The sequence below is a fragment of the Gymnoscopelus microlampas genome, assembly GCF_963454915.1.
Source record: "Gymnoscopelus microlampas genome assembly, chromosome: 1".
Classification (NCBI taxonomy): domain Eukaryota; kingdom Metazoa; phylum Chordata; class Actinopteri; order Myctophiformes; family Myctophidae; genus Gymnoscopelus; species Gymnoscopelus microlampas.
The window spans coordinates 12915308-12941477 of NC_139962.1; the positions used below are offsets into that span (position 1 = coordinate 12915308).

At 43.8% G+C, this 26170-nt stretch overlaps 1 protein-coding gene across 1 annotated transcript in view; it reads left to right on the forward strand.

The window, feature by feature from the left end:
• Nucleotides 1-26170, forward strand: part of prmt3 (protein arginine methyltransferase 3) — an 89239-nt gene that overhangs the window by 21996 nt on the left and 41073 nt on the right. The window contains exon 11 of the mRNA XM_084063419.1: nucleotides 14487-14565. Coding sequence (XP_083919545.1) covers nucleotides 14487-14565 — 79 coding nt within the window. The remainder of the gene's footprint in view (nucleotides 1-14486; nucleotides 14566-26170) is intronic.

Sequence of the window (26170 nt, forward strand, 5' to 3'; positions counted from 1 at the left end):
GCAGGGGTTAGATGGGTTTTGTGTTTGAGGCCAAGAAGTAGCCTTACTAGTTTGTTTTGGGGTGTTTGGAGCCTTGTTTTTAAGGCCTTGGTGGTGTTGTGATACCATGAGGAGCATGCATAATCGAAATGACCTCGTATGAGGGCCCCTGCAAGAATCATCTACGCAGTGATATTAGTCTGGCCATGCCAGGCTAGCAGCGAGCACCCTTTTGTGGATATAATGGTACTGACCAGTTCTGACATTACTTGCATTATGTGCTTAATTTTCTGTGCAAAATATAATAATAGTAATACTATATATAATAATAGTAATAATATAATAATAGTAATACAAATACTGTAATTTCTGAGCTATGTTGTCTTGTCTCTGAAGAGAAGCAACAGATTGTATCAAAAGAAGTTCCACCGTCTAAGACATTAAAACAGTCGCGAGGCTAATGGATGGAGCTGATAATGGTTCCCAATGCGTAGCAGTAGCACTGGAGGGTGGGGGGGGGGGGGGGTGTGGGGGGATGGGCGAGCGGCTCATGCACCGTGGCAATATTTGAAAAACTGCTACGAGCAGCGCGCCTGTCATTTCATAACTCACCACATTGATCCGTCCTCTGCTTTAGCCCTTTAAGACCGGGAACGCATCTGTGTGTCATTTTAAGATTTCTTTAGGCTATTCAAAAATAGCAGATCCACAATCTCATAGCGCGGCACCGAGTGCCGCGCTATGAGCTTGTATATCTGCTATTTTTTGAAAAATCTTGAAAATATGTGCAAATCGTTTGAATATCTGTTTTTCCGTAGCGAATATTTTTTTTAACTCTGTTACAACTTCTAATATTTTGAGATGGGGGTCCGCAGCCAAAATTCAATAATTTTGGGGGTCCATGAAAAAGTTTGAGAACCACTGATTATAGCAACATATTTGTTTTTCTCCAAAAACTAGGATTTAGAAGACATTTGTAGAATCCCCCCAGAAGCAAAGATTTGAGTTTAAAATGTTTGCTTAAAAAAAATGTATATATTCAAAGATTTGCTCACATTTTCACGATTTTTCAAAAAATAGCCGTTCTACAAGCTCATAGCGCGGCACTCGGTGCCGTGCTATGAGCTTGTAGATCTGCTATTTTTGAATAGCCCAAAGAAATCTTAAAATGACACACAGATGCGTTCTCGGGTCTGAAAGGGTTAACGTGCCACAAGAACAAACAAGCCCAGCGCCAGATAAGAGAGACTGGAGGAGAGTTTTGGGGGAGAGAGAGAGAAGAGGGGAGAACGTATTACTGAGCGGCTAAATAAAGATTGTCACTCCAAGATCCATCACGGACGGGCTGATGGGCCCGCTGACCTGATGATGGGCGTTCGATGGAAGGACGACGCGCGAACACTTTCGTCGGAGAAAAAGTTAGCCACAACAACCACACTTTGTGGTTCTGTGTTCCAAAGCACGCACACACACACACACACACACACACACACACACACACACACACACACACACACACACACACACACACACACACACACACACACACACACACACACACACACACACACACACACACACCCAGTGGTGGAAAGTAACTAAGTACATGTACTCAAGTACTGTACTTAAGTACAGTTTTGAGATATTCGTACTTTACTTGAGTATTTCCAATTTCCAAATATTGTACTTTTACTCCACTACAATTATTTGAAAGCTTTAGTTACTTTGTAGATTATGATTATTATTACAAAACATACTGTAAACACTTCAGCCCTATATATATTTCGGCCATTTGAAAATAGCCGATCTACAAGCTCACAATGCATCCCGACGCCTTGTGAGCTTGTAGATCTGCTATTTTCAAAAGATTTTTATACATTTGAAAACTAGTGAAATGGGATTTCATTCTGCAAAATGAGTACTTTTACTTTTAATGAGTACATTTTGATGCCTGCACTTTTGTACTTTTACTCAAGCACATTTTTAATTCCAGACTTTTACTGTAACAGAGTATTTTTACATTGCAGTATTGATACTTTTACTTAAGTAAAACAATGCAGTACTTTTTCCATCACTGCACACACCCCACTCCCAGCAGAAATTATTTCAGCTTTTGTACTCTTGACAGCCGTTTGGTGATGCACGGAAGGTCCCAGGTCCCTGAGTCGGGCGGGAGTCTACAGAGGAAATGGAATGTGTCAGGAGGAGGCTCTGGTCGAGAGAAGCCTTTGTGAATGCCAAGAGCGTCTTTGTATAGGAAGGAGAACTGAGTGAAATTTCAATTGAATTCAATTCATCAATTTTATTATAGTGCTGAATCATAACAAGTTGTCTCAACACACATGACATAGTATAGAGCAGAGACTGCTGAGCAAACATTTTTGTGAAAGTGGCTATAGGAAAAACTCCCCAGACTCTAGGCTGGGCGGCGGCCATCTGCCTTTGACCGTGTCTGGGGGGAATGAGAGCGTGAGAGGACAGAGAAAGAGAGAGAGATACAAATCAACATCATCAACACTAGTAACAACTATAATTACAGCAATAGCAATACTTGCATGCATAACAATATTATAATATAATAGTGTAATAATTGTAGTTCACAGTCGTGTTCCATTGTCCATGATCTGTAGCTGGTGGTCCACAAGTACGATCCATGGGAGTTATGTTAGTCCCCAGCCGGAGGTCCACAATTATGCCCTCGATCCGCAACCAGGGGATCGTTGCTCACAGCACGGATCACAGGGTGATTTTGAAGGTCCTGTGTGATTCCTCAGCTGGGCCTTTGTTTTGGTCTGTGCTGCATCTATGACAGTTTGCCTTGAGGTGAATAAAGTTTGACCATGATTTTTTTTGCTTTTCGGTTGTGGGCCATTACACTCAGTCACTTCATTGAGGCACCACACACACACACGCACACGCACACGCACACACACACACCTGGCTGACAAAAACATACTGTAGACGTGTAGATAAGAATCTACTCAGAGGCTTTGCGTGCGGTAGAGGTGGAATTAATGGCAGCTCTTCCTCTCTCACCTCATTATCAGTACTAAGAGTTTCACCTGCCCAAAAACGGACTGCTAGTCATCAGTCATTCTGTCCTCCAGTGTGACTGACTGTCAGCCACGTGCACGCACACACACATGCGCGCACGCAAGCACACTCATGTCCGCAAATAGACGGACAAGGCACTCACATTCAGGGACTTACACACCAACAGACTTACACACTTGGACAGATCCTCTGTTGGAAGGACCTATCGTATACACACACACACACACACGCACACGCACACACGCGCACACGCGCACACACACACACGCACACACACGCTCGCTCGCACGCAGATGGACAGAAACGCTTTCAGATTCAAGGAGATACACACAGATGGATGGACTCTCAAAGTGCAATTAGATACACACACACACTCATGCACACATTCGCGTGCACAGTGATTGCTTCACAGGTGTGTCTTGAGTTGTAATTAGGATTTATTGGTTTGTGTTTATTTCCAAAGTCTTGCCGTACTATAGAAGAGATGTTTGGGGCCAGCTGCCTTTGCAACTAAACGTCTGACTTTTGATGACAAAACTCTGTCTAAAATACATCATCCTATAATTCTACAAAGCTCTGTGCGTCTGTAGCTCTGTCTGTTTCTGAGCCCAAAATCTCTTCTGCCCGGTTCTCCTCAGTGGCTGGAGCAATTGATCTGTATTTGCATACAACCAACCATTGACCATTACCATGTGCACGGAACACCGGAGCCCGTTTTTCGCTTTTCCCCAAATGTCAACTGTTTATTAGCGTTTTTGTGTTCGCTGGCTCCCGGGTTGCCAAATCATGTGTAGTATCTGTAGGAAGTCGAAGTATTTAACTTTCAGTCTTGTAAAACAAGCCATCTAGCAAAAAAGCGTGGCATAAGCCACTGTGTGTGATTAATAAACATGGGAATAGGTCAAACGATAAGAGACCTCTGAAAATCATATACAGATTTGTCTCCAGAAATATGCCAAATTAGGACATGTCCAGACTTGGTGGAGCAAGGTGGCTGGCTCTGATTTACAGCGAGGGCAAATAGGGTCAATATAGACGGGTTTCCGAGCGACGTCATCACAGAGCAGAATGCGCAATCTGCGCATGCCTGGGGGTGGAAGGCGCGTTCGAAAATACAGCCCTGAGCGGCAGTGAGCGCACTGGCCAATACAAACTAATAGGCGAGTGTGCTCCGGTGCGTAATTTCCAAACGCACCCATAGGCTTCCCCCCGCAGCTGCGCGGTCATATTCCTCTCAATGTTTACTAACAGGAAACCTGTCTATACGGAAATGATCTTCCCTAATTTGGCTATAGATCAGTGCAGATGGTGGAGCCTTAAACTCGATAAGATAATTGTCATCCAGTACAAACCCTAGATCTCAGTCATGGGTGTCATTAATGACTCTGTAGATACTGTATTTGATAGGGGCTTATTGGGGATTTTTTTTCTGACTTAGATAATAAGATAATAAAAGTATTATATTTATTAAATGTAACCTTTCTTCAAGTTGGGAAAATGATTTAAAAAAGAGAAGGTATTGTCAATAAATAGTTGAGCTAGAGAAGTAAAGTGCAAATGCCTCATCATTCAAAGATGGAGAAAAGGGCACATTTTGGTAAATTGGACCAGAGATGGAAACTTTTTAGGGTTCAGTCAGGCTGAATTAGTTTAGAATCTTGAGAGATTGCTTCACTATTGGATTATTGCCACATTTGCTTAAAGATAAAGATAGTTAAAGAGCACACAAGTTTAGAGGGAGCAGTTCCCAGAACGTCCTACCCTAGGCTTTCTGGGGCCTCCAACAGGGGTCAGTTAAAACAGAGTCACCCTAACCTGTCTGAGGGTAGTAGTACTAGGGATGTAACGGATAGAGTAATGTGACTAAGAATATATTACCTCCAAAATGACTCACCTTTTCTTTAATGTCAATGAAATAGAGCAGCATAGTAGAGATGGCAGAGAAACAGGATTTTGTCTCCATCTGAACCCAAACAGGTGGAGTGTACCCAGGATCAATCGGCACACAACATAACATACACATAAGCCGCCTCAAATTTGAAGCCCAATAATATGATATATGAGAATGATAATTACAAAGTGCTTTACAAAACAAGATAAAGATGCAGTGAGATAACAACAAAAAAGCAAAAACCAACAGAAGATGAAATTACATCAATTAAAACAAAAAGTACACTCCTTGGAGCGCAGATCCCCACCAGACCGGGTTGCTTTTTAATGCGATTTAAAAAAAAAAATCATCCATCCTTTTAATAAACAATTGATGCGAGCTAATCAATATCATTTTTGCAGGAAATATTGCCCCCTCCCTTTTGATTTCAGGGATAAAATTAATGATGAACTTGAATTAATAACTTATGATACCCTGTGATCCTGTCATAATGAAGTATTGGTCTTGTACAGTAAGACCAATACTTAGCAGGTATGACCACAATGGGCAGAATAGGCAGAAAAAGCAATATGATGAGTATGGGCAAAAACAAAGACCAGTTAATTCTATGATTCATTCTTATTAGCTTGAAAATGACTGAACCATACAGTACAATCTACAGGTGTTATGAGACTTTTAAGGCTTCACTTCCACTTTCAGCATTTTCTCGGAGGGTGTGAAATACATCCACAAAGGTTCTTCCACAGCAACTGATCAATCCCATGGTCCAATTTATGTTCAAAATAATCTGCAGATGTTGTGCACTGAAACTAGACTCTGCTCGCCTTGCAACGTCTGAGTAAACACATTTTTATACACCACATCTTTCATTTCAGTTAGTTCAATTAGGTCAGTTCAGATAATTGTAATTCTATTTTATACAACTGTATGTTTGATAACAGCATGTTACTATTGAATTATATATTATAATTATAATGTTCCATGTTTTGCAGCTTGAGTGGAACTTGTTTAGCTGGCCAAAAAATCAATAGTCCAACTTTTTGATTGATAGAATCATTGTTTAGTGGATGTAGGACATTTTCCATTGGCCTTCTATGACAAACAGCACATTCAATTTTAGACTTCATAAAAACTCCATGATATATTGTCACTGAATGACATCCATCCATCCATCAATGCAGACTTGGCATTGATGAATGGCTTCCTTCTCCCTTCAAAGCAGGGCTTTATTGATAACTGTCAGCACATGCATCAACAAATACCATTGGTATTGGAAGAGAATCGTTTCTTTGGAATGTATAACTTTAGTGTTAATTTAACTCTGTATTTATAGAAGAAAAGTCTTAATTCTCTCTTGTAATAATTTACTTCATTTAAAATAGACACTTTAGAGAGTTAAGATAATTACAGTATAATTGAGACGGGAGCAAAATCTTTCCTTCAATAGACCATGGCCGCGTTTCCCAAAGAGATCTTGCATAGGGAGTTACGTACGCGCGGTCCTTACGAAGGCTCCGGTAAGAAGGCTGCCTTAAGTTACGGGTGTTTCCGTAACTGAAGCACGTCATCTCAACACAGCGCTACACAGACACTTAACCGGTCGGAGATGTCCTATCAACCGATTGTTCCACGCAACTTCGAAGTACATGCTCGCAAATGAAGTCTGGCTGTAACAAGTGGGATTGTACTCGGCCCATCAATAAAATAATGCTGAAAATTAACAAGCTTTAAGCGCTGTTGGTAACTGTGACTGCACAATACCCTTGTTTTATTTTTTTAACTCTGACTTCCTCTTTCTATATCAATGTAGGTAGGCTATAATATGAAGATAGACAGTGGTGTAGGCCTACTGTGGATGTTTTGACTAATGGAGCGCAACGGCAGGCGCACGTGCACACGCCCGCGCATACACGTGCACGTAAACCAGCTGCTACTAATTAAGGTACTGCGTAGGCTCAGAAGGCTTTCGAGAAACACATTTGCTGTTTCACAGTACCTTAGGAGGCTCTTACGCAGTGGGTAACGCTACACAGTACGCACTACCTGAAATCGCTTTGGGAAACCCGGCCAATATCTCTAACATTTATTTAGGGAATGGTTTGCAAAAAAAACGTACTGTTTAAGTTCTGTCCAGTGGTCTTCAATAGATGTTTTCTTTAATCCTGCTACTGCCTCAAGGTTGTGCTTGACTTTGCGGTTTAATTATCTTTTCCTGATGTTTCTTCGAAACTGAACATTGAACTTATCTTGTCTGTTGTGGTGTGGAAGGATCTGATTTTGTCTTTCGTTGTTGCCACTAGTAGCTGGTGGCCTGATGCTATGTCTGCTCCACGTCTCACCTTGACATCCAACAGACTTCCTCTCCATTTGCGGGATCAACTGTGATGTGATCAATCTGGTTTTCAGTTTTTCCATATAGCGAGATCCATGATTATTATTATTATGGATTTTCTTGTGTGGAAAAATGGTGCCTCCAATGACATGATCATTTAAGGAGCAGAGGTCTGTAAGCAAGTGCCAATGCCATGTCTTCCAATGATGAATGCCTGTGTTGTCCTCCCCCACCTTCGTATTTAGGTCTCACATGACGATCCTCAGGTCTCTCCTTGGTGTGCGATAAATCAAAGATTGTAGGGAACTATAGAACATTTATTTTTCCTCTTCCTCGACCGTGTTGGTTGGTGCATAGCACTGGATGATTGTGCACTTTATTCCCCTTGAAGTTGAATCTCGCTGACAAGAGTTGTGACGAAACTGGTTCCCATGCCATCATTGCCTTTGTGGCCCTGTTGTCATCATAAACTCTACCCCTTGGGTGTGGTCTTGGCCCAGGTAATTATGGCCGGAATAGATGATGGTCTCTTGAAGTTAGCCTGGTTTGGCCACTTCCATTGTATCGTGTTTCGCATAAACCAAGGACCGTAATGTTATATCTCCTCATTTCCCACTTGAGCTGATATACTGCTCTCATATAGGGTTCTGATGTTCCAGTTCCCTATCCTGGTGTTTGCCTTCACACGTTAGGCCGCTAGGCTTTCCTCTTCTCCAGAGGAATATCTCCGACTAGGCCCTCGCTGGGGCAGTGTTTTTGCGGTTTCTGTAGCATACGTAGGTTTTCCGGGTTAGGGTTGCTAGCCCCAAGCCCAACCTTCCATTTCTGGCTTCTGGTGTGTTTTGGTGTCAGTTTGTTAGTCCCTTCCCCATCAGTTTGTTAGTCCCTTCCCCCTAACTTGTTGTCCTCCAGGCAATTGATTACAGTCTCATGCCACGTGAGACGTGGTTTTGTGTTGTGAACAAGCTGTCCTGGCTGTAAAAAAAAAATAATATGGACGAAGGGAGACCCATTGGTTCCTACAGACTCTTTTTGAAGCCACTTTTTCGACAAATTCAAATCTGCCATCTTTTAACCTTCCGGTCCCAAAAAGAAACCGGAAACGACTGCTATTGGCTGCAACCGCATCGAGGGCGGGTCTTCACTCAGTAGAACCGGTAGAAGCAATAGAAGCATACCCTACTTTATCATTCATTTTAAAATGAATGATACGCTGCCAGACTTATATCTGGCTGCGTGCACCCAGCGATCTTTTGATTTTCTTACCTTTTGAAGTAGTCACAGAATATTTATCTCCAGTATGATCGATCCCCTGATGGTTGCTTATCACAGAGGGTTTCACTGTGCTTCCGCGACCTCCCGTTCGCTTTTATACGCCTTTGAAAATAACATGTCTCGGCCAAAAATACCTAGTAAAAAGAAATGCACACAGAAGCCGAGATACATTATTTTTAAGTAATAAGTTAACCAGGAAGTGAATGGAGCAGTAAATCTTCGGTTCGCGTTATCTCTGGTTCTGTGTGAAAAAAACGATGGTTAATTCAAAATTCATACGCCAGTGTGAAACCAGTTAAAAACCACTGGTTCACCAAATGTGAAATTGCGGTGTTTCAAGCATTTCACTTTCAGCCATCATTTGCCCATATGATCCAGTGGTTTAACTCACTGAATGAACCTCTTGAAGGCTCTGCAGGAACAGAAGATTGATACACACACAGGACATGGATGATAATGATAATACCTTCATCATTCATCACCAAAGAAAAAAGCCACAGGCGGCGTCGACTCCAGTAAACCTGATAGTACATATTGTTATATGTATTGCCATTGTATTACATACATCTCCTGCTCGCGTGGCTTTAAATGGAAATCAGGCTGGTTACTATAGGAGCCGTGCAACATAACACCTTCAAATCACTACTACACACCGAAATCTATTACAGGGTCGCGTGTGATATGGATATGCTAATTCAGCAATGCCTGTGCTATGGAATAGGCTAGCAGTGTGGGACTGCTCGTATGCACTGGAGCACGAAAAACATTCGTTCCATGCAGCTGTCCTCACGTGCACACACACACACACACACACACACACACACACACACACACACACACACACACACACACACACACACACACACACACACACACACACACACACACACGCACACACACTACGTCCCCTTTTATTTTGTCTCGGCCCTCCTGGGACTTAAACTGATGATGTTCTGCTGTAATTGAGTAGGACGTATGTTGAATGCAGAAAAATAGAGGAGGCAGGGAGCTAAATTCTAAAGTGCTGATGTGAGATTTTACGTACCAAAACGCCTCTCAGTGCCTATAATTGATGGCCGCTCAGTCTCCCTACTTGGTGACTGACAAAATATGTAATATTTTCAAATATAATGTAGGTAGGTACTCGATTTAATCCTGAGGGAAATGTCGTTGTTACAGTAGCAATGGTAAAAAGGAGAAGAAAATAGCATAACAAGAATTCAAAATAAGGGTAGGGATAGTTAGTAGGCAAATCTTTGAATATATATATATTTTTAAAGCCAACATTTTTGACTCTCTTACAACTTCTGGGGGTCCCTGGAACAAAATATTTTGAGATGGGGGTCCACGGCCATATCATTTTTGAGAACCACTAAAATAGCAAATATGTTTTTTCAAAAAACTGTTAGGATTTAGAAGACATTTGTGGAATCCCCAGAAGCAAAGATTTGAGTTACAAATGTTCACTTTAAAAATACATATATATCCAAAGATTTGCACACTTTCACGATTTTTCAAAAAATAGCAGATCTACAAGCTCTTAGCGCGGCACTCAGTGCCGCGCTATGAGCTTGTATATCTGCTATTTTTGAATAGCCTAAAGAAATCAAAAAATGACACAGATGCGTTCCCGGTCTTAAAGGGTTAACCACTTTCAACCTGGTGTCCCTATTTTAGGCATGTCATATTACAGTATATTCAAAAAGTAGAAATGGCAGATCTACGAGCTCACAACACATTGCATTGTGACTTGTTGTGAGCTTGTAGATCAGTGATTTTCAAGTGTGAAGCCGTTGTATGACTTGAGTTAAGTGTTGAAGTGCACTGCATGCACTGCACTGCATTCCGTGAGTGCACGAAAAACACATTATGCATAACAAAGCTTCCAGCTGATTTTCCTGTTCAAATGGGAAAGTGTACTCCCTGCTAGGGGAGAATTGGTTATGTAAAAAATCCAGTAAGGCAAGGTTGTACAGGATAACAAGATAGAGTTCTGGAACACAATTCCCCTCGGTTCTGGGCAATATAAAGCATCTCCCAAAGGGCATGCGTCAAATTCATTAAAAGGGGGCTGTAATGACATTTCTAAGGCCTGTTTAACCATAATTATACCTGTCCTTTATTCAACATATTACAAAATCACCAACAAATGTAGGACATTTAAGTGTTTGTAAGTGCAATTTTCTGGGACTATTATACTGTAGGCCTACATGTGAACATATATGTGTGTGTATATGATTGTGTGAAGAGTGGACACTCAGGGGAATCATGCATTTATATGCTAATTCTGTTAATGTATATGAGCTGCTTCAGCCCATTCTCATTAGGTTTCCATTAGGGTTTTATGGCAATGCTAGCTGAATCTACTGCAGTGATTAACCTCAACTACTCTGACTATCTCACAGTAAACTAGGGATGGGTATTGGCAAGAACCTCACGATACGATACGTATCACGATACTTGGGTCACGATACGATTGTATCACGATATATTGCGATGCGATACATATTGCGATTTATATTGAGATGAATCACTGGAAGGTGAACTAGCTATAGTACAGCGACATCTAGAGGAGCAGAATATCACGACCAGACTTCTACCATTGGTTTCTATGCATGGGAACAGAATTATTTTTCTCCAAAAGTATCGCGATACTACGGCCTGGAGTATGGATACAGTATTGGGAAATACAATATCGCGATATATTGCAATATCAATAATATTGCCCATCTCTACAGTAAACTAAGACTGATCTCAAAACCTGGTCCCTCCTACTAACACCCTAAGAACCCCCATTCAAATGCTTGGGGATTGTAGTGTCAAGGAATCTGTGCCTCTTAAAATGCATGAGTGTGGCTACACAGTAAAATACAGAGTGTTAATTTAATTCTGAGGTGTAAAAATGACCATTTAAGTGTAAAAATTACCCTCAAAGGTCACTTTTTTTTTTTTCATTTTCATGCAGGTAAGTCCAAATATAAATACAGTTGAATATGAATTAATACATTTCTTAGAACCTCCATAAGGCAGCACATGGTGATAGAAGGAAGATAGACACTTAAGCCATTAAGACCCGGAACGCATCTGTGTCACTTTTTGATTTGAGCTGAAAAGCATTGTTTTACACTTTGGCTATTCAAAAACAGCAGATCTACAAGCTCATAGCGCGGCACCGAGTGCCGCGCTATGAGCTTGTAGATCTGCTGTTTTTGAAAATTCTTGAAAATGTGTGCAAATCTTTGAATATATATTGTTGTAAAGCGAACATTTTTAACTCAAATCTTTGCTTCTGGGGGTCCCTGGAACAAAATATTTGGAGATGGGGGTCGGCGGCCAAATACATATCATTTTGGGGGTCCTTGACATGAAAAAGATTGAGAACCACTGATATAGAAACATACGTTTTTCAGAAAACTGTTAGGATTTAGAAGACATCGGTAGAATCGGCTTCAGGTCTTAATGGGTTAAAGCTCATGAGACGAGATTTCTTAACTGTACCTCGTCATCGTGTTGACGCTCACGTGCCACGTCAAGTCATCCAGTGTAGTGTCATTGCAATTTGATGGAGATGAAAACTCTGGCTGAAAAGCTGCTGCATAAGAACCAGAGAGTGGAGATAGATATGACCTCATCTGCAATTCCGCTCACACCCCTCCAGTCCAGCGGTGCAGAGATGACTCTATGTTTCTATGTTTGGGTAATTACAGCACCAGCCAACCTGTGAATTAGGGGGGTGGAACATGCATCGGGGAGGCGGTAGGAGTGGCAGATAGATACCCATGGGCATCATGGGAGCTAAAATAAGGTGTGATTCTACATTCTAGCATATCCCCCCCCCCCCCCCCCCCTCCATGCCTCTCTTTTCTCGCTCCACCTGATCTCTCTCCCTCCCTCTCTTGTGTTTTCTCTCCCTCATATCGTCTTTACCGTCTACTGAGGCAGTGTCCCATGAAATTGAGCTCTAAATTACGAAGCTGCCGGTGTGTGCCTGTGAGAGGCTTTCTAAAAGAGAGCCGGTCCGGCACTATATGGACACGGCCCTGTACTCTGTTCAGAAGTAGTGGTCGTCTTCCGGCAGTCGGAGGGAGAGTGTACTATTTAACCCATTAAGACCTGGAACTGTGTCATTTTTAGATTTGAGCTAAAAAGCATTATTTTACACTTTGGGCTATTCAAAAATAGCAGATATACAAGCTCGTAGCGCGGCACCGAGTGCCGCGCTACGAGCTTGTAGATCTGCTATTTTTGAAAAATCTTGAAAATGTGTGCAAATCTTCTGAATATATATATTTTTAAAGCGAACATTTTTAACTCAAATCTTTGCTTCTGGGGGTCCCTGGAACAAGATATTATGATGGGGGTCCGCGGCCAAATACATATAATTTTGGGGGTCCTTGACATGAAAAAGTTTGAGCACTGATGGAAACATACGTTTTTCAGAATACTGCTGAGATTTAGGAGACATGTAGAATCGGCTTCAGGTCTCAATGGGTTAAGCGCCGGTGAGCAGTGCGAGGGTGGCTTTATCATCTTCATCATCGTCGTCGTCGTCATTATCAGCTCGCACCCTGTGACAGAGCGGAGTCAGAGTTATAAGCAAAGGACCTGGGGTTTCGTGTTTCTTTGCCACTCGCTCTCCCGCTTCCCTGAAAGGCTGCCTTCTTTTGAATACTAAAGCTCTTATCGCTGTGAATTACTATTCAGTTGGCTGCAGTGTGCTCTCTCTCTCTTGCTCTCCCCAACTCCACTCCAACTGTGCTCTGCTAGCCACTGACACAGCCCTGACTGACCCCCCCCGTCTCTGGCACACACGCCCTCCCTCACCCCCTGTTTATCTGCTGTGCTGTCCTGCCCCTCACCTATCCTTCTCCCTCTCTCTCTCCCTCGCAATCGGAAGAGGAAGTGCAGTTATGGATTCGCGTCACACTTATCCTCCGTCTAATGCTTCATTTAGAATAGTAGTAGTCTTACCACATAGTGTGAATCAGGCTTTAATCACAGCTCTAACAGGAAGGTAGTAGTGGTTGTTGAGTCTGGTCAACAGTGGACCGATGTCGCTTCTTTTACCGCCTCTGGTTTGGATATGCTCTTGTTTACTTTTCACCTGCTTCAATCCATGTGCATCTTAAAAGAATCACACCCAGTGTGAAGTGGGCGGTGTGGTCATCACAGTGGTCATCACAGTTTTTTTTTTTTTTAAGGGTATAGTCCGATTTATAAGTTATTCATTTCATCATAATTTCATCATGTGTCTCGCTAGCCAATCACAGTGCTGAATAGAGTCAGCGGGGAATAGAGTCAGCGGGGGTGTCCAGGGGCCACCCATTGTTGGTGGAAGGGGTGTACAATGGGTGGCCAATCACAGTGCAGGGTTTGGGGGGGTACAATGGGTGGCCAATCACAGTGCAGCAAATGTCAAGTCCCAACCTCACATACAGGGGCGGCTACACCGCCCAAAAAGGAAAAAGTATATATACCTCCAAAAGCACAAACGTGAAACTAAAAGACTTGGGAGAAGGCAGAGGAGAGGTGGACTTTATCTGATGGGGAGAAACAAAAAAAAAAAAAGAAGGGCAGAAAAAAAACATTTGTCAGCACTACCTGCCACTCAGGATGACGGCAACAAGATGTGGACAAAAAGTCAATTTCAGCATTAATGGAATAATATGGTTAATGTGCCGTGTACTGGTGCAGAACACTGAGGTCACACTGAGGCCAAACCTCAGGATGCTGGGGAAGGGACTCCATGGGGCGGGCGGTTTCATGTCTTAGTCATACTTTAATGCTCATGGTTTTGAATTGAAAAGCTCAGACTAGGAAAAAAAAATATGTGTCTGTGTTTATTTTCTGACTTGAAATGTTGAATTGAGGTTTTATTTTGAGCTTAGTGTTGGCTTGAGTGAAGTGATACGGTCCTCCCATAGTAATGTGTGTTTCCTCCTCCCTCCTCCCCAGGGGTACTTCCTGTTGTTTGAGTCCATGCTGGACTCTGTTCTCTACGCCAGAGACATGTACCTGGCAGACGGAGGCTCAGGTAGGTCAGCTCAGTCAAACTGAAAAACGACTTTATTTCTGCATTGCATTGCACACACAAACAAAATGAAATACATGGAATAATATAACAAAATAGTGTACTTTCCTTAGGAATAACACATGTATTTTATGCGATCTCCCGTCAGTCTTAACACATTGACCGCCAGAGGTTAATCTCATAATGTACTCACCAGTGCCAACGTTTTATTGTTGTTTTTTGTTTTTTTCACGTCGCCATAGACCTTGTTAAAATCCGTAAGATTGAGCTGTGCACTGTTTGTATACAACGTGGACATCTGCCTGGTTCGAGCAGTGAAGACCACGTGTCAAACAGGGCATCCATGTTGTAGTTAGAACGGTTTATGTTAAACAGTGATCACCGAGGAGAAAAAACTACAAGGAGAAAATGGGATTTCAGTTTCGTCATTAGAACGAGGGCGACAGGATCGGCAAAACCGGATCCCGAATAATTCTGTTTCCAGTGGTGTTACAATGAAATGTGCCGTATCGAAAATTGAAAAAAGTTTTTTTTTTCGGAAAAAAGGAAAAAGCACCACAGACCGTAGGGCTACGGTCTCGGCGCTTAACACATTGACTGCCTGAATTATTTTCACTGCCTATTGTTATTCATGCCAGAGATTTTTCAATGAAAAAAAAAAAAGTACTCAGGAGCCGAGATACAAAATTTTAAAGTTTTAAGTTAACAAGGAAGTGGATGAGAGTAAAGATCTTCGAAAATTCATATCTCCTTGGTCTTTGGGTCAAATAAAAAAAAAAAAAATTACAAAAAAAAAACTAGTTAACTCGATCTTGGCAGGCAAGTGATGAAAAGCTAAAAACGAGTTGAGTCGTTCTAGGCAGTCAATGTGTTAACAGTTGGATTTAATGGACCGTAGGACTACGTTCTTGGCGGTTAATGTGTTAACAGTAAGCAAAATGCACTGCGAAAAAGTTCCATCTCTCATTTTTAATTGTGGGTAGACGGTTGTCGGTGAGGATTATATGGCACTTTTGTTACAGTGTGAGGTTTCTCGTTTCATGCTCCCTGGCCTGGGCCAAGACAGAGGCTGTGAAACAAATGGCAGAGAGGGGGGAGATGGGGCCACGTTGTTGGGAAGGTTCAATAAGCGTATCCCTGAACCCCCCAACAATCCTCCCCCCCCACCCCCCCCCCCAGCCATCCCACACAGCTGTTTTAGAGCCAACACGTCACCCGTACGACCGCTCTGACGGATGTAGGGGCGGGTGAAGGTCCGTGATGCCATAGCAGAGAAATACCCATGAGAGAGAGAGACATTTAATGCATTCTGCAATCCAATCTCAGGTGCTTTCTTTTTTAGAAGTCGAAAACACTTTTCCTTTTTATTGCCGCTTTTTTAGAGCCACAGTGACGCAGGCAGTGCTCACACTGCACTGTAAAATCCTGGCTGTACACGGGTCTGTTTGGTTCCATTTGTGCAATCTCAAGAGTTAAATTGAATTTAGCATTTTACTGTGTATAAAGCCCTTTAGCTGAGGGGGTTGTGCTGCAATAAAATGCTACCGCAGTGATCTGTACTGAGCGAGTTTGGGTTCTGCATGTATGATTTCTGCAGCAGTACATTTTATTTATATGGTTCTGTCAGCAGCACCCTTATCTCTTGGCTTCACACACACTCGTGGCGCTGTGTTTTATTACGCTCCGACGTCCCCTGGGGAGTTTCCGCACGTAGCCATATGGAATTACAAAATTAAGGAAGGTTGCTAGCTTTTACCTGTGTCTCTCAAATGTCCAGGAGCGCTATTCAAAATGATACCCAATTCCCTGTGTACGACACAGGGAATTAGGCGTGTATATAGTGATCCCAATGCATGTCGTTTTGCATTTTTTGAAGCATGACGTTTTTCCTCATATAGGCACGCTGTTTCCCATATGCATCGTGTAGTGTGTGCAATGTCCTGGGTCAGCTCTTCTCTGTCACTGACCAGGCTTAATGGCTTGTGCGAAACGAGGCCCTGACATGGCAGCGGTTCCACCACATTGCCTTTAGAGAGGCTCCCCGGGACGGGGGAGAGAGAGAGAGGGAGGGTAGAGAAAGGTCACACTACACCTAGAGGGGCCACGAGAATGACAGCAGACCTATGAGAGACACATCAGTTAGCCGTGGGAGATTGGATGGACGAACATTCTGACCTGAGTAACGGGATAAGACAGGGTCACACAACGCCCGTATGCTTGGTCACTAGCTTCACCCCCCCCCCCCCCACATCCCCTCCTCCCCCCAACACGCTCGCCACGGTCCAATCAGTCTGCACGACTAGAGGACCAATAAGCTAAAGGCGTAACAACCATGCAGGCAAAGATTGAATGAGGGCTACTGCTGTATGTATCCGAATGAGCTGAAACTAGAAAAAGTGCTCCTCGGAGCACAAGTCTCCGCCAGGTCAGGTAGGTTACTGTGGCCTCCTGGTGGCGCTATAATAGGCCAATGTGAAAAGGGTGGCATTTCTTTTTAGGCCTTTTACGGCAATCGGACACTGCATTCATGATTTGAGGCATTTTGTTCCAAAAATGTGTTTTGTTAAATTAGACCTGCTGGTGGCGCTATAACAGGCCAATGTGAAAAGGGTGGCATTTGTTCCTCGGCCTAGTGGGAATGTGCATGTGAAATTGCACGGCAATCGCACACTGCGTTCATGATTTGAGGCATTTTGTTCAAAACGGACCAATCCTGCAAACTTTGTCAATGTTAGCCAATTAAGATGGAATATGAAATATCGGACACATCTGTCTTGATGACATGACTATAGAGATACTGTGTACCGATTTGCATGATTTTTGGACAGAATCTGAAGGAGTAAAAGCAAAAAAAATGTTTTTCAAAAGTCGGCCTCCTGGTGGCGCTCTAAAAGGCAGATGTAAAAAATGCAGGGCAAAGGTTGTTCCTTGGCCTCTAGGGAGGCATTTGTTCCTTGGCATAGTGGGAATGTGCGTGCACAATTCCCACGGAAATCGCATGCTGCGTTCATGATTTGAGGCACTTTTGTTCAAAACGGACCAATCCTGTAAACTTTGGAAGTCAACCTTAGGCAATGAGGATGGGAAATGGGACAGATCCGTGTTGATCACATGACTATAGAGATACTGTGTACCGATTTGGAGTAATGTAAAACAATTTGTTTTGCACAAATTGGCCTCCTGGTGGCGCTCTAATAGGCCCATGTGAAAAATTTGGGGCAGAGGTTCTGAATTGGTATCCAGGGAGTGTGTGTGCACAGTTTCACAGCGACCGGGCTAACGTTGCCGGAGATTAGTCGCTCGCAGACAGATGGACACACGGACGGACGGACGGACGGACGGAGGGTAAAACATACTCTCTCGATTCCTTCGGCCTGGCGGAGACAATGACATTACATCGTGTTACGGACACAGCAAAATCAGAGTATTATCAGACAGACAGGAAACAGGGAGACAGAGATGGGGAGAGACACATGCAGCAAAGATCGTCGGGAACGGGACTCGAACCAGGCTACATTGGAGCCTATAGGTGCCCGGAGCGCTACGCCAGCGGTCCGGGCCTGCTCTGAAGACTTTAAATTGTGGTGATGCAATGCAGTTTATTTCACAAATCTCTCTCTAATTGTTTCCACCCAGTTTTAGCAGCGAACGCATCCGTGTCATTCTAGATTGTATAGCTATAACCATTTTTTTTACACGTTGGCTATTCAAAAATAGCAGATCTACAAGCTCATAGCGCGGCACCGAGTGCTGCGCTATGAGCTTGTGGATCTGCTATTTTTTTGCAAATCGTGATTTTTTTTTTGCAAATCTTTGAATATATATATTTTTGAAGAGAACTTTTGTAACTCAAATCTTTGCTTCTAGCGGGTCCCTGGAACAAAATATTTTGAGATGGGGGTCGGCGGTCAAATACATATCATTTTGCGGGTCCTTGACATGAAAAAGTTTGAGCACCACTGATATAGAAACATAAAACTGTTGGGATTTAGAAGACATTAAGTCGATGCATTCCCGGATTGCAAAGGGTTAAGCCTTGCTTCTAAGCACGTGTCCCGTCAGCATTGCGGGCCGCGTGTGTGTTTAAGCTACATTAGAGAAGCGTTACAGCAGCTCCCGCTCGTTTTCCCCACCACATTAACCTCTCCCTTCATCCTTAACCCACTAAGACCGGGAACGCATCTGTGTGTCATGTTTAGATTCCTTTGGCTATTCAAAAATAGCAGATATACAAGCTCACAGCGCGGCACCGAGTGCCGCGCTATGAGCTTGTAGATCTGCTATTTTTGAAGAATCTTAAAAGTGTGTGCAAACCTTTGAATATATATGTTTTTTAAAGCGAACATTTGTAACTCAAATCTTTGCTTCTGGGGGATTCTACAAATGTCTTCTAAATCCTGACAGTTATTATTTTTTAAATACTTATGTTGCTATAATATCAGTGGTTCTCAAACCTTTTTTCATGTCAAGGACCCCCAAAATTGTCCGCGGACCCTCCCAACTCAAAATATGTTTTTCCAGGGACCCCTAGAAGCAAAGATTTGATTTAAAAAATGTATATATATATATATATATATATATATATATATATATATATATATATATATATTCAAAGATTTGCACACATTTTCACGATTTTCTTTTTCAAAAATAGCAGATCTACAAGCTCATAGAGCGGCACTCGGTGCCGCGCTATGAGCTTGTAGATCTGCTATTTTTGAATAGCCAAAGAAATCTAAAAAATGACACTTTCCCGGTCTTAATGGGTTAAATGTGTCCCGGCTCTCCTGGCACAAACACAGCGTCCAGGGAGAAGAAGGCATCCGTCCCCCCTGCACACACACACCCCTTTTCTCCTTCTCTCTATCCCTCTGTCTCTCTCTCTCTCTCTCTCTTCCACAAGCCCAACCAATGAGCAGAAATGGAGAGAGCTCAGTAAGGAGGTGGAGGGGGGGAGGGGGGGGGGATGACAAACGGGCTGTGGGCAGCGAGTCGAGAAGGACGCAGATGTCAAAGCCATGAATCTGGGGACACCCATGCCCCCCACCCCCCCCCCCCTCTCTCTCTCTCTCTCCTTCTTTTCCTCCCTCTCTCTATCTACAGTATAACACCAGTTCATCTCTCTCTCTCTCTGTCTGTCTGTCTGCTCTCTCCATCCAACAGACCTGTCCCGTTGTTTCTGCCCAATCAGCATCTCTCCTTCCTTCTCTCTCTCTCTCTCTCTTTCCCTGGCGTTAATAATTACTCACTTGCATCAGTAATCGGGAGAATATTAATTGACACATCCACTATGTGTGTCTTTTGTGCACATGTCTTTGCATTGCTTTGGTGTGTGTGCGTGTGTGTGTGTGTGTGTGTGTGTGTGTGTGTGTGTGTGTGCGTGTGCGCGTGCGCGCGCGCTGTCATCAACTACTACGATGACACTGGCAGGGTCACAGGAAAGCTTCTGCCAATAATGAAAGGCCATGAGATCCCCCATCACTGAGCTGTCACCATCCATCCACACACGTTACGGGCCGTTGCATCGAGTGTGTGTGTGTGTGTGTGTGTGTGTGTGTGTGTGTGTGTGTGTGTGTGTGTGTGTGTGTGTGTGTGTGTGTGTGTGTGTGTGTGTGTGTGTGTGTGTGTGTGTGTGTGTGTGTGTGTGTGTGTGTGTGTGTGTGTGTGTGTGTGTGTGTGTGTGTGTGCGTGCGTGCGTGCGTGTGAACTTGCACTCATGGGCACAGGGCGAATAAATTGAAACATGCCAGTTGGAAGACATATTTTCAGATAATCCCTCACGTTTTGGCCAGTAAGGTGTGTGGACTGACACAGGAGATGACGTGTAGGCATGTAGGAAACGTAAAACAAGTCATGACCTGGACTCCACCACGTGCTCATGACATGAGCTCACAACTTAAAACCATGTTGAAGTTTCGTAGAACCTTCGGTTGTTGAGCAATGATATAATTCCAAATATCTTCATCTGCGATCCTGATAAGGAGCGTGGTACAGCGTGCTTTTTTGGAATGGTGAAACAGGTCTCAGAATTTGTTCACATAAATGAATGCAAGCAAAACACAGGGCTCGACATTAGAGTGGACCAAGCTCATCAGACTCTAGTGGTGACCGCTGTGATCACTGTTGCCAAGGCGACGATGACAGCGCGGCATTATGCCCGATTGTGGACACGGCGCCAGCGTGACGCCGTCTTACGATCGTATATGAATATGACATCATATTCCACACATAAAAGCAGTCGAGCAACACAGAGTCGAGCGGCAGCTAGATAAAAAGTCGGATATTTCAAGTGTAACCGGTTGAGGACACTGAGATTGATATACAGACAAGATGACCGGAAATGACGACGCACCGATCACCCAGGCTGCAGAGTCCCACCAGAAACTCCTCAGACTTACGGCGGAGGTTGAGGCGAAACTCAATACCATGTCCGAGCAGATGGCCGCGCAGACCGAGCGGATGGCCGCGCAAGCCGCACAGATGTCCGCGCTGATGACCCAGCAGTTCGCCGATATGAGGGAGGAGATGGCACGCACATTACGGACCAGCGCGTCAACCACCGCCTCCATCGATACCAATGGTGGCGCACCAAGACGTTCCGACGCCGCTGTCCACCCCCTAGGGCCGGACCCCATGAACACCACCCTTTTCCAACAGGCCCAGAATCACCGAGAGATGATAGAATTGGTACAGCCTTCAACACTGCGCCACCAACAGGCTAGACGCCTCCCGACCTCCACCATACCATTCTTCGATGGCGACCACAACTATCACAACGCCTGCTCTGGCGGGATGGTTGACAGTGAGAAATTCGATCTCCTGTCATCATCACTCACGAAGAAGACACCCCATCAGCTAGTCGAAGACTGCCGACGCATCCATGAAGAGGCGCTGCGGGCCGCCAACACCTATGCGGACCGCGATAACGTCCTCGAGGCTCTCCACATAAAGGCCCTCAACTGGCCCGAGTTGAGAACGGCCGGGGACTACGAGCGCTTCGCCGGGTTCCTACAGAGCGTCAATAAGAAGATGACGGCCGGCACGTGCAGTTGGGCATGCAGTTGGGCATATTATTTGGGAATCGTCAGGAGGTTACCCCATGAGGCACAAAAGGAATGGTTCAAGCATGTAGCGGATGTAGAGTGGAAGAACGTGACGGTCACCTTTGACGATCTGGCCACCTTTATATCGATGTACGCTATACGCCTAGAGCGCGAGTCTACCTGCGGAGGACCGGCGGTAGCCGATCCCCGGGCACCACACCGTGACCCCCCCAGCTTCGGCTGGAACACTCGGTACCCCGACGTCCCAAGGGACTACAGGGGGAGGAACATGCCCCAGGACAATTCCCGCGACCGCAGGAGGTCCTCCCAGGGCAACTGGCGCCCCACCCCCGGACAGACGTGGAGCACAACCATCCCAGTCCACGATGTCCAGCGGCGGCGACGCAGCACGCCAACAATCCCAAGCGCCCCCGTCCCCTGCCCGTACTGTGATGGCATAACCCACTTCATCAACACGTGCCCCGATATTCTACAGCTGCCGGCACAAGCGAGAGAGTCATGGATAACAACACACCAACGATGCAGGAAATGCGGCCGCGAGCACCGGGACGCGGGCTGTGCATTCAGATTCACATGCTCGGTGTGCCGCGGGGACCACGCGACCGTCCTCCACGATCTCCACCGAACTCCACCGGACCTAGCACAGATCGCACCTACACAAGGCCCGTAGCGCGACTGACCAGGCTCCCCGAACTACCAGAAGAAGTGGAAACTACCAGGGAGGAAATCAAAATCAAGAGGACTGGGTAAAGGAAATGATAAGGAACACTACACCAAGACGACGATAACAGCGCGGCATTATGCCCGATTATGGACACGGCGCCAGCGTGACGCCGTCTTACGATCGTATGGCATCATATTCCACAAATAAAAGCAGTCGAGCAGCAGTTAGATAAAAAATCAGATAATTAGTTAAACTAAGAGTTAGAGTTAGACTCATAGAATCTCACAGACAATCAGGTCTAGTGAAGACAAAGGTAAAGAATCTCACAGGCGATCAGGTCTAGTGAAGACAAAGACAAAGAATCTCATAGACGATCAGGTCTAGTGAAGACAAAGATAAAGAATCTCACAGAAGATCAGGTCTAGTGAAGACAAAGGTAAAGAATCTCACTGACGATCAGGTCCAGTGAAGATAAAGACAAAGGCAATAAAAAGTGGAACCATGAACGACCTTTCCGGACGTGTCTTAACGAAAGACCGAGTTCACCGGACATCTCTTACCCAGGATATAGACGAATAGGTTGGACTTACAAGCTAACCCAGGAAGAATAAATTCTCAACTCCCACCTTCACGTACCTAGGGATTACCTTTAATAAACAATAAATAATATCGAAATAGTAGAAGCCTCTACAATAATCACGATAGTCTTTTTCCATTTTCATGTGCCCCTCGTTTGTTAACTTCTGTCTGAGGTGACTGAATGAACTGAGAGTGACCGGTTCAGTTGTTGGCTGAACACGACATGATGCATGGATCACAGGTGCCCATCAGTCACTCAGGCTTCATCCACACTGAGGTGTTTTCAATGAAAAACTCAGTTGTAAAATGAATACCGTCAACATCCATGTGGTTTGTTTTAGAACCATGTCAGATGTAATCTCCATCCATACCCTAAGCCTGAAAATGCTAAAAACTAAACCGGAATGTAAATTATATATATTTTATTGCATTTACTTTCTCCTGTCCACTTGCAGTCTGTCTGCGGTGTCCAAGCATCCAACCTCCACAGAGGCCTGATGGTCTATAAACTTACTGAAACATTGTGATGTTAATGTGAGGTTTAGCTGTAGGTACCACTATTGGTTTTCACAAAGAATATATATAAGTAGAAGCCTCGTCAGCCTAATAATTACCACATCAGTGTAGGTCTGATGTGGAGGAGAGAAAAACGGAGGAGTAGGGTTTATGAATCTGGCTACCAGGTGGCTAAGTAGCTGATTTGTATAGGAATAAAATCTAAGGTAACAATCAGAGATGTATTAGCCCCACAGTGTATTGAAGTACTGTAGGCTCACATCTGCGCGCAAATTCGTCACACAACCCAATGTTAGATTAGCACGAAAATGTATGTTTATAAACGTGACAAATTATTCCCGAAAAACAGAAACACAATACCAAAACAAACAGATTGAGAAAACAACGAAACACGGAACTCTAACGTGTTTTGTGTTAATTCCTGTTTTAAGACTATTTAGCTTGCTTGTCTAAGGTTCAGAGTGTGATTGAGTCGTTGTTTGCTCTATTCAATCACCAGGAAAGGGCCGGGGGTAGCCAATAGTACTGTGGGTCATACAATAGAATTGTAGGTATGTACTGTAAGTGAATCAGTGAAACGATTTGCAGTTGACTCTGCACTCTCGGATAGTCCAAAAGGATCAGGTCTCTTAAAAGAGTCAGTCTTCCCAACAATAGTGTATAAAAAATCTAAAGGGTGTGATAACATATGGGATAACAGTACTCACCCCTAGGGCTGATACAGTAGTAGCTTTTTACCAATCATCACAGTGTGTGCTGAACTGTGAATGTGAGCAACTTCAAAAAGAATTCAGCATGTCAAGCATGGCCACCACGGTTACCGCGTTGATGAAAAAAACTAGATTTCTTCTTTTGAATAAATATGGCTATGGATATGTGGTAAATGTATGGGCATTTGTCATAGCCCGTGGCAGCCAGCCTTCGGCCCAGCTGCATAAGCCCTCATCGAAATAGCTCGGCCTCTGACTGTTGCACAAGCCCTCAGTTCGATAACCTCAGGCAATGACGAATAGCCCATCTATATAATCTATATATTAATGCCCGCCGCCAATTCATTCTTGTATTTTTAGCGGCGCTAGCCGCTCTATACCTTTAGGTATAGAGCGGATATTATTAGCGGCGCTAGCCGCTCTATACCTTTAGGTATAGAGCGGATATTAGCCCTCTATGCCTGGCTTTTGCGTCAACGTTCTGATTGGTCAGGTGCGCCAACGTTCTGATTGGTCAGGTGCGTCAACGTTCTGATTGGTCAGGTGCGTCAACGTTCTGATTGGTCAGGTGCGCCAAAGTTGTGATTGGTCACTATTCATGACATCACTATGATGTCATGAATATAGAATTCGATGTCTATATAAACGATGACAATGACTTCATCTTATTATTCATTTGGCTAAAGTCTCCGTCTAGGTAAGTTATTTAAAGTTAATATGACGAATAGAAAGAGAAAGATACAAGAACAGATGAAGGGTGAATGTATAGAAAGTCTGAGTTCGGGACCCAGTCATCCGTTATGACAGAATGGTTTGATAGAGACGATCGAGAATCCAAGAGTCCGTTAAGGTTCTGATTGGTCAGGCCCGTCAAGGTTCTGATTGGTCAGGCCCGTCAAGGTTCTGATTGGTCAGGCCCGTCAAGGTTGTGATTTGTCAGGCAAGGGGACTATTCATGACATCACTATGATGTCAAGGTTTATTTTTTATTTCCTCATGTTTTTTTTTGTATATATTTTTATTTGGCTAAAGTCTCCTTCTAGGTAAGTTATTTAAAGTTAGATCCTCAATTTAACTTTATCTGTCGTCGACGCTCTGATTGGTCAGACCCGTCAACAAAGTGATTGGTCAAGCTTCACATGACACATGGCTATAAACACATTATAAACACATATCGATGACATAATGTATTCAAAGGCGCCGCTACCTTCACACAGGGTGTGATTTTTACTTTATTGTAGGCCATCAAGTATGCTTTGGCTAAGCCCAGAGGCCAGGATGTCCATTGTATGGCTAATGTTCCTCCACACTGGGGACATCAGTGTCTTCCAGCACTTTTCAGATGTGACTTAATCACAAGGCAGATTATCCATACACAGTGAACACATTAAGACTCTTGCTAATGTTTATTCAATAGACTTAGATGTAATATAATGTTGAGAGAAAAGCTGTCTAATGTTTTTTTTTAGATATTACCTCCAAAGCTCTCGTGCATTCAAATTAATTTGTGCTACATCAATGTGCTTCTGAGGGATGCAAGCCATAGAAAGAAAAGTAGACCGTAAAGTATGGATAGTGGATTGTTGAGAGAGAATTGTCCCTACGGGGTGGCAAATTCCGTACTACTAGTCCTGAAAGAATCGACAGTGCATCATTTGGGGTCCAGTGTAAAAGGGCTGAAAACCTCTGGCATTGTGTAAAAATGCACAACTCACTGATGTGAGAAGGGAGAGTACATGTGTTGCTCCCAAGAGAGCAACCAGCTCCTTCTGTCATCTGCAGACAATTCCTCTGCTGTCTTTTTAATCAGCAAAATAGCCCGAAACTCTGGCAGTCAAAACAAATACAGACAATGTTGAATAGCGGCCTTGTTAGGTTTTGGGTGTTTTGAACAATTTTTTCCATTTTCTATAGTCACAAACACAAGCCTTATAGCTGTGTCTTCTTGTAATTCACATATAGCTGTCTTCTTGTAAGTCACATAACTATCTCCTATTGCAAACACTCTTAACAGAACAAAATTAGCTGAAATGATCTTTCAGACGATGCTATTTATTTCTCGTCTGTCAGAGCGG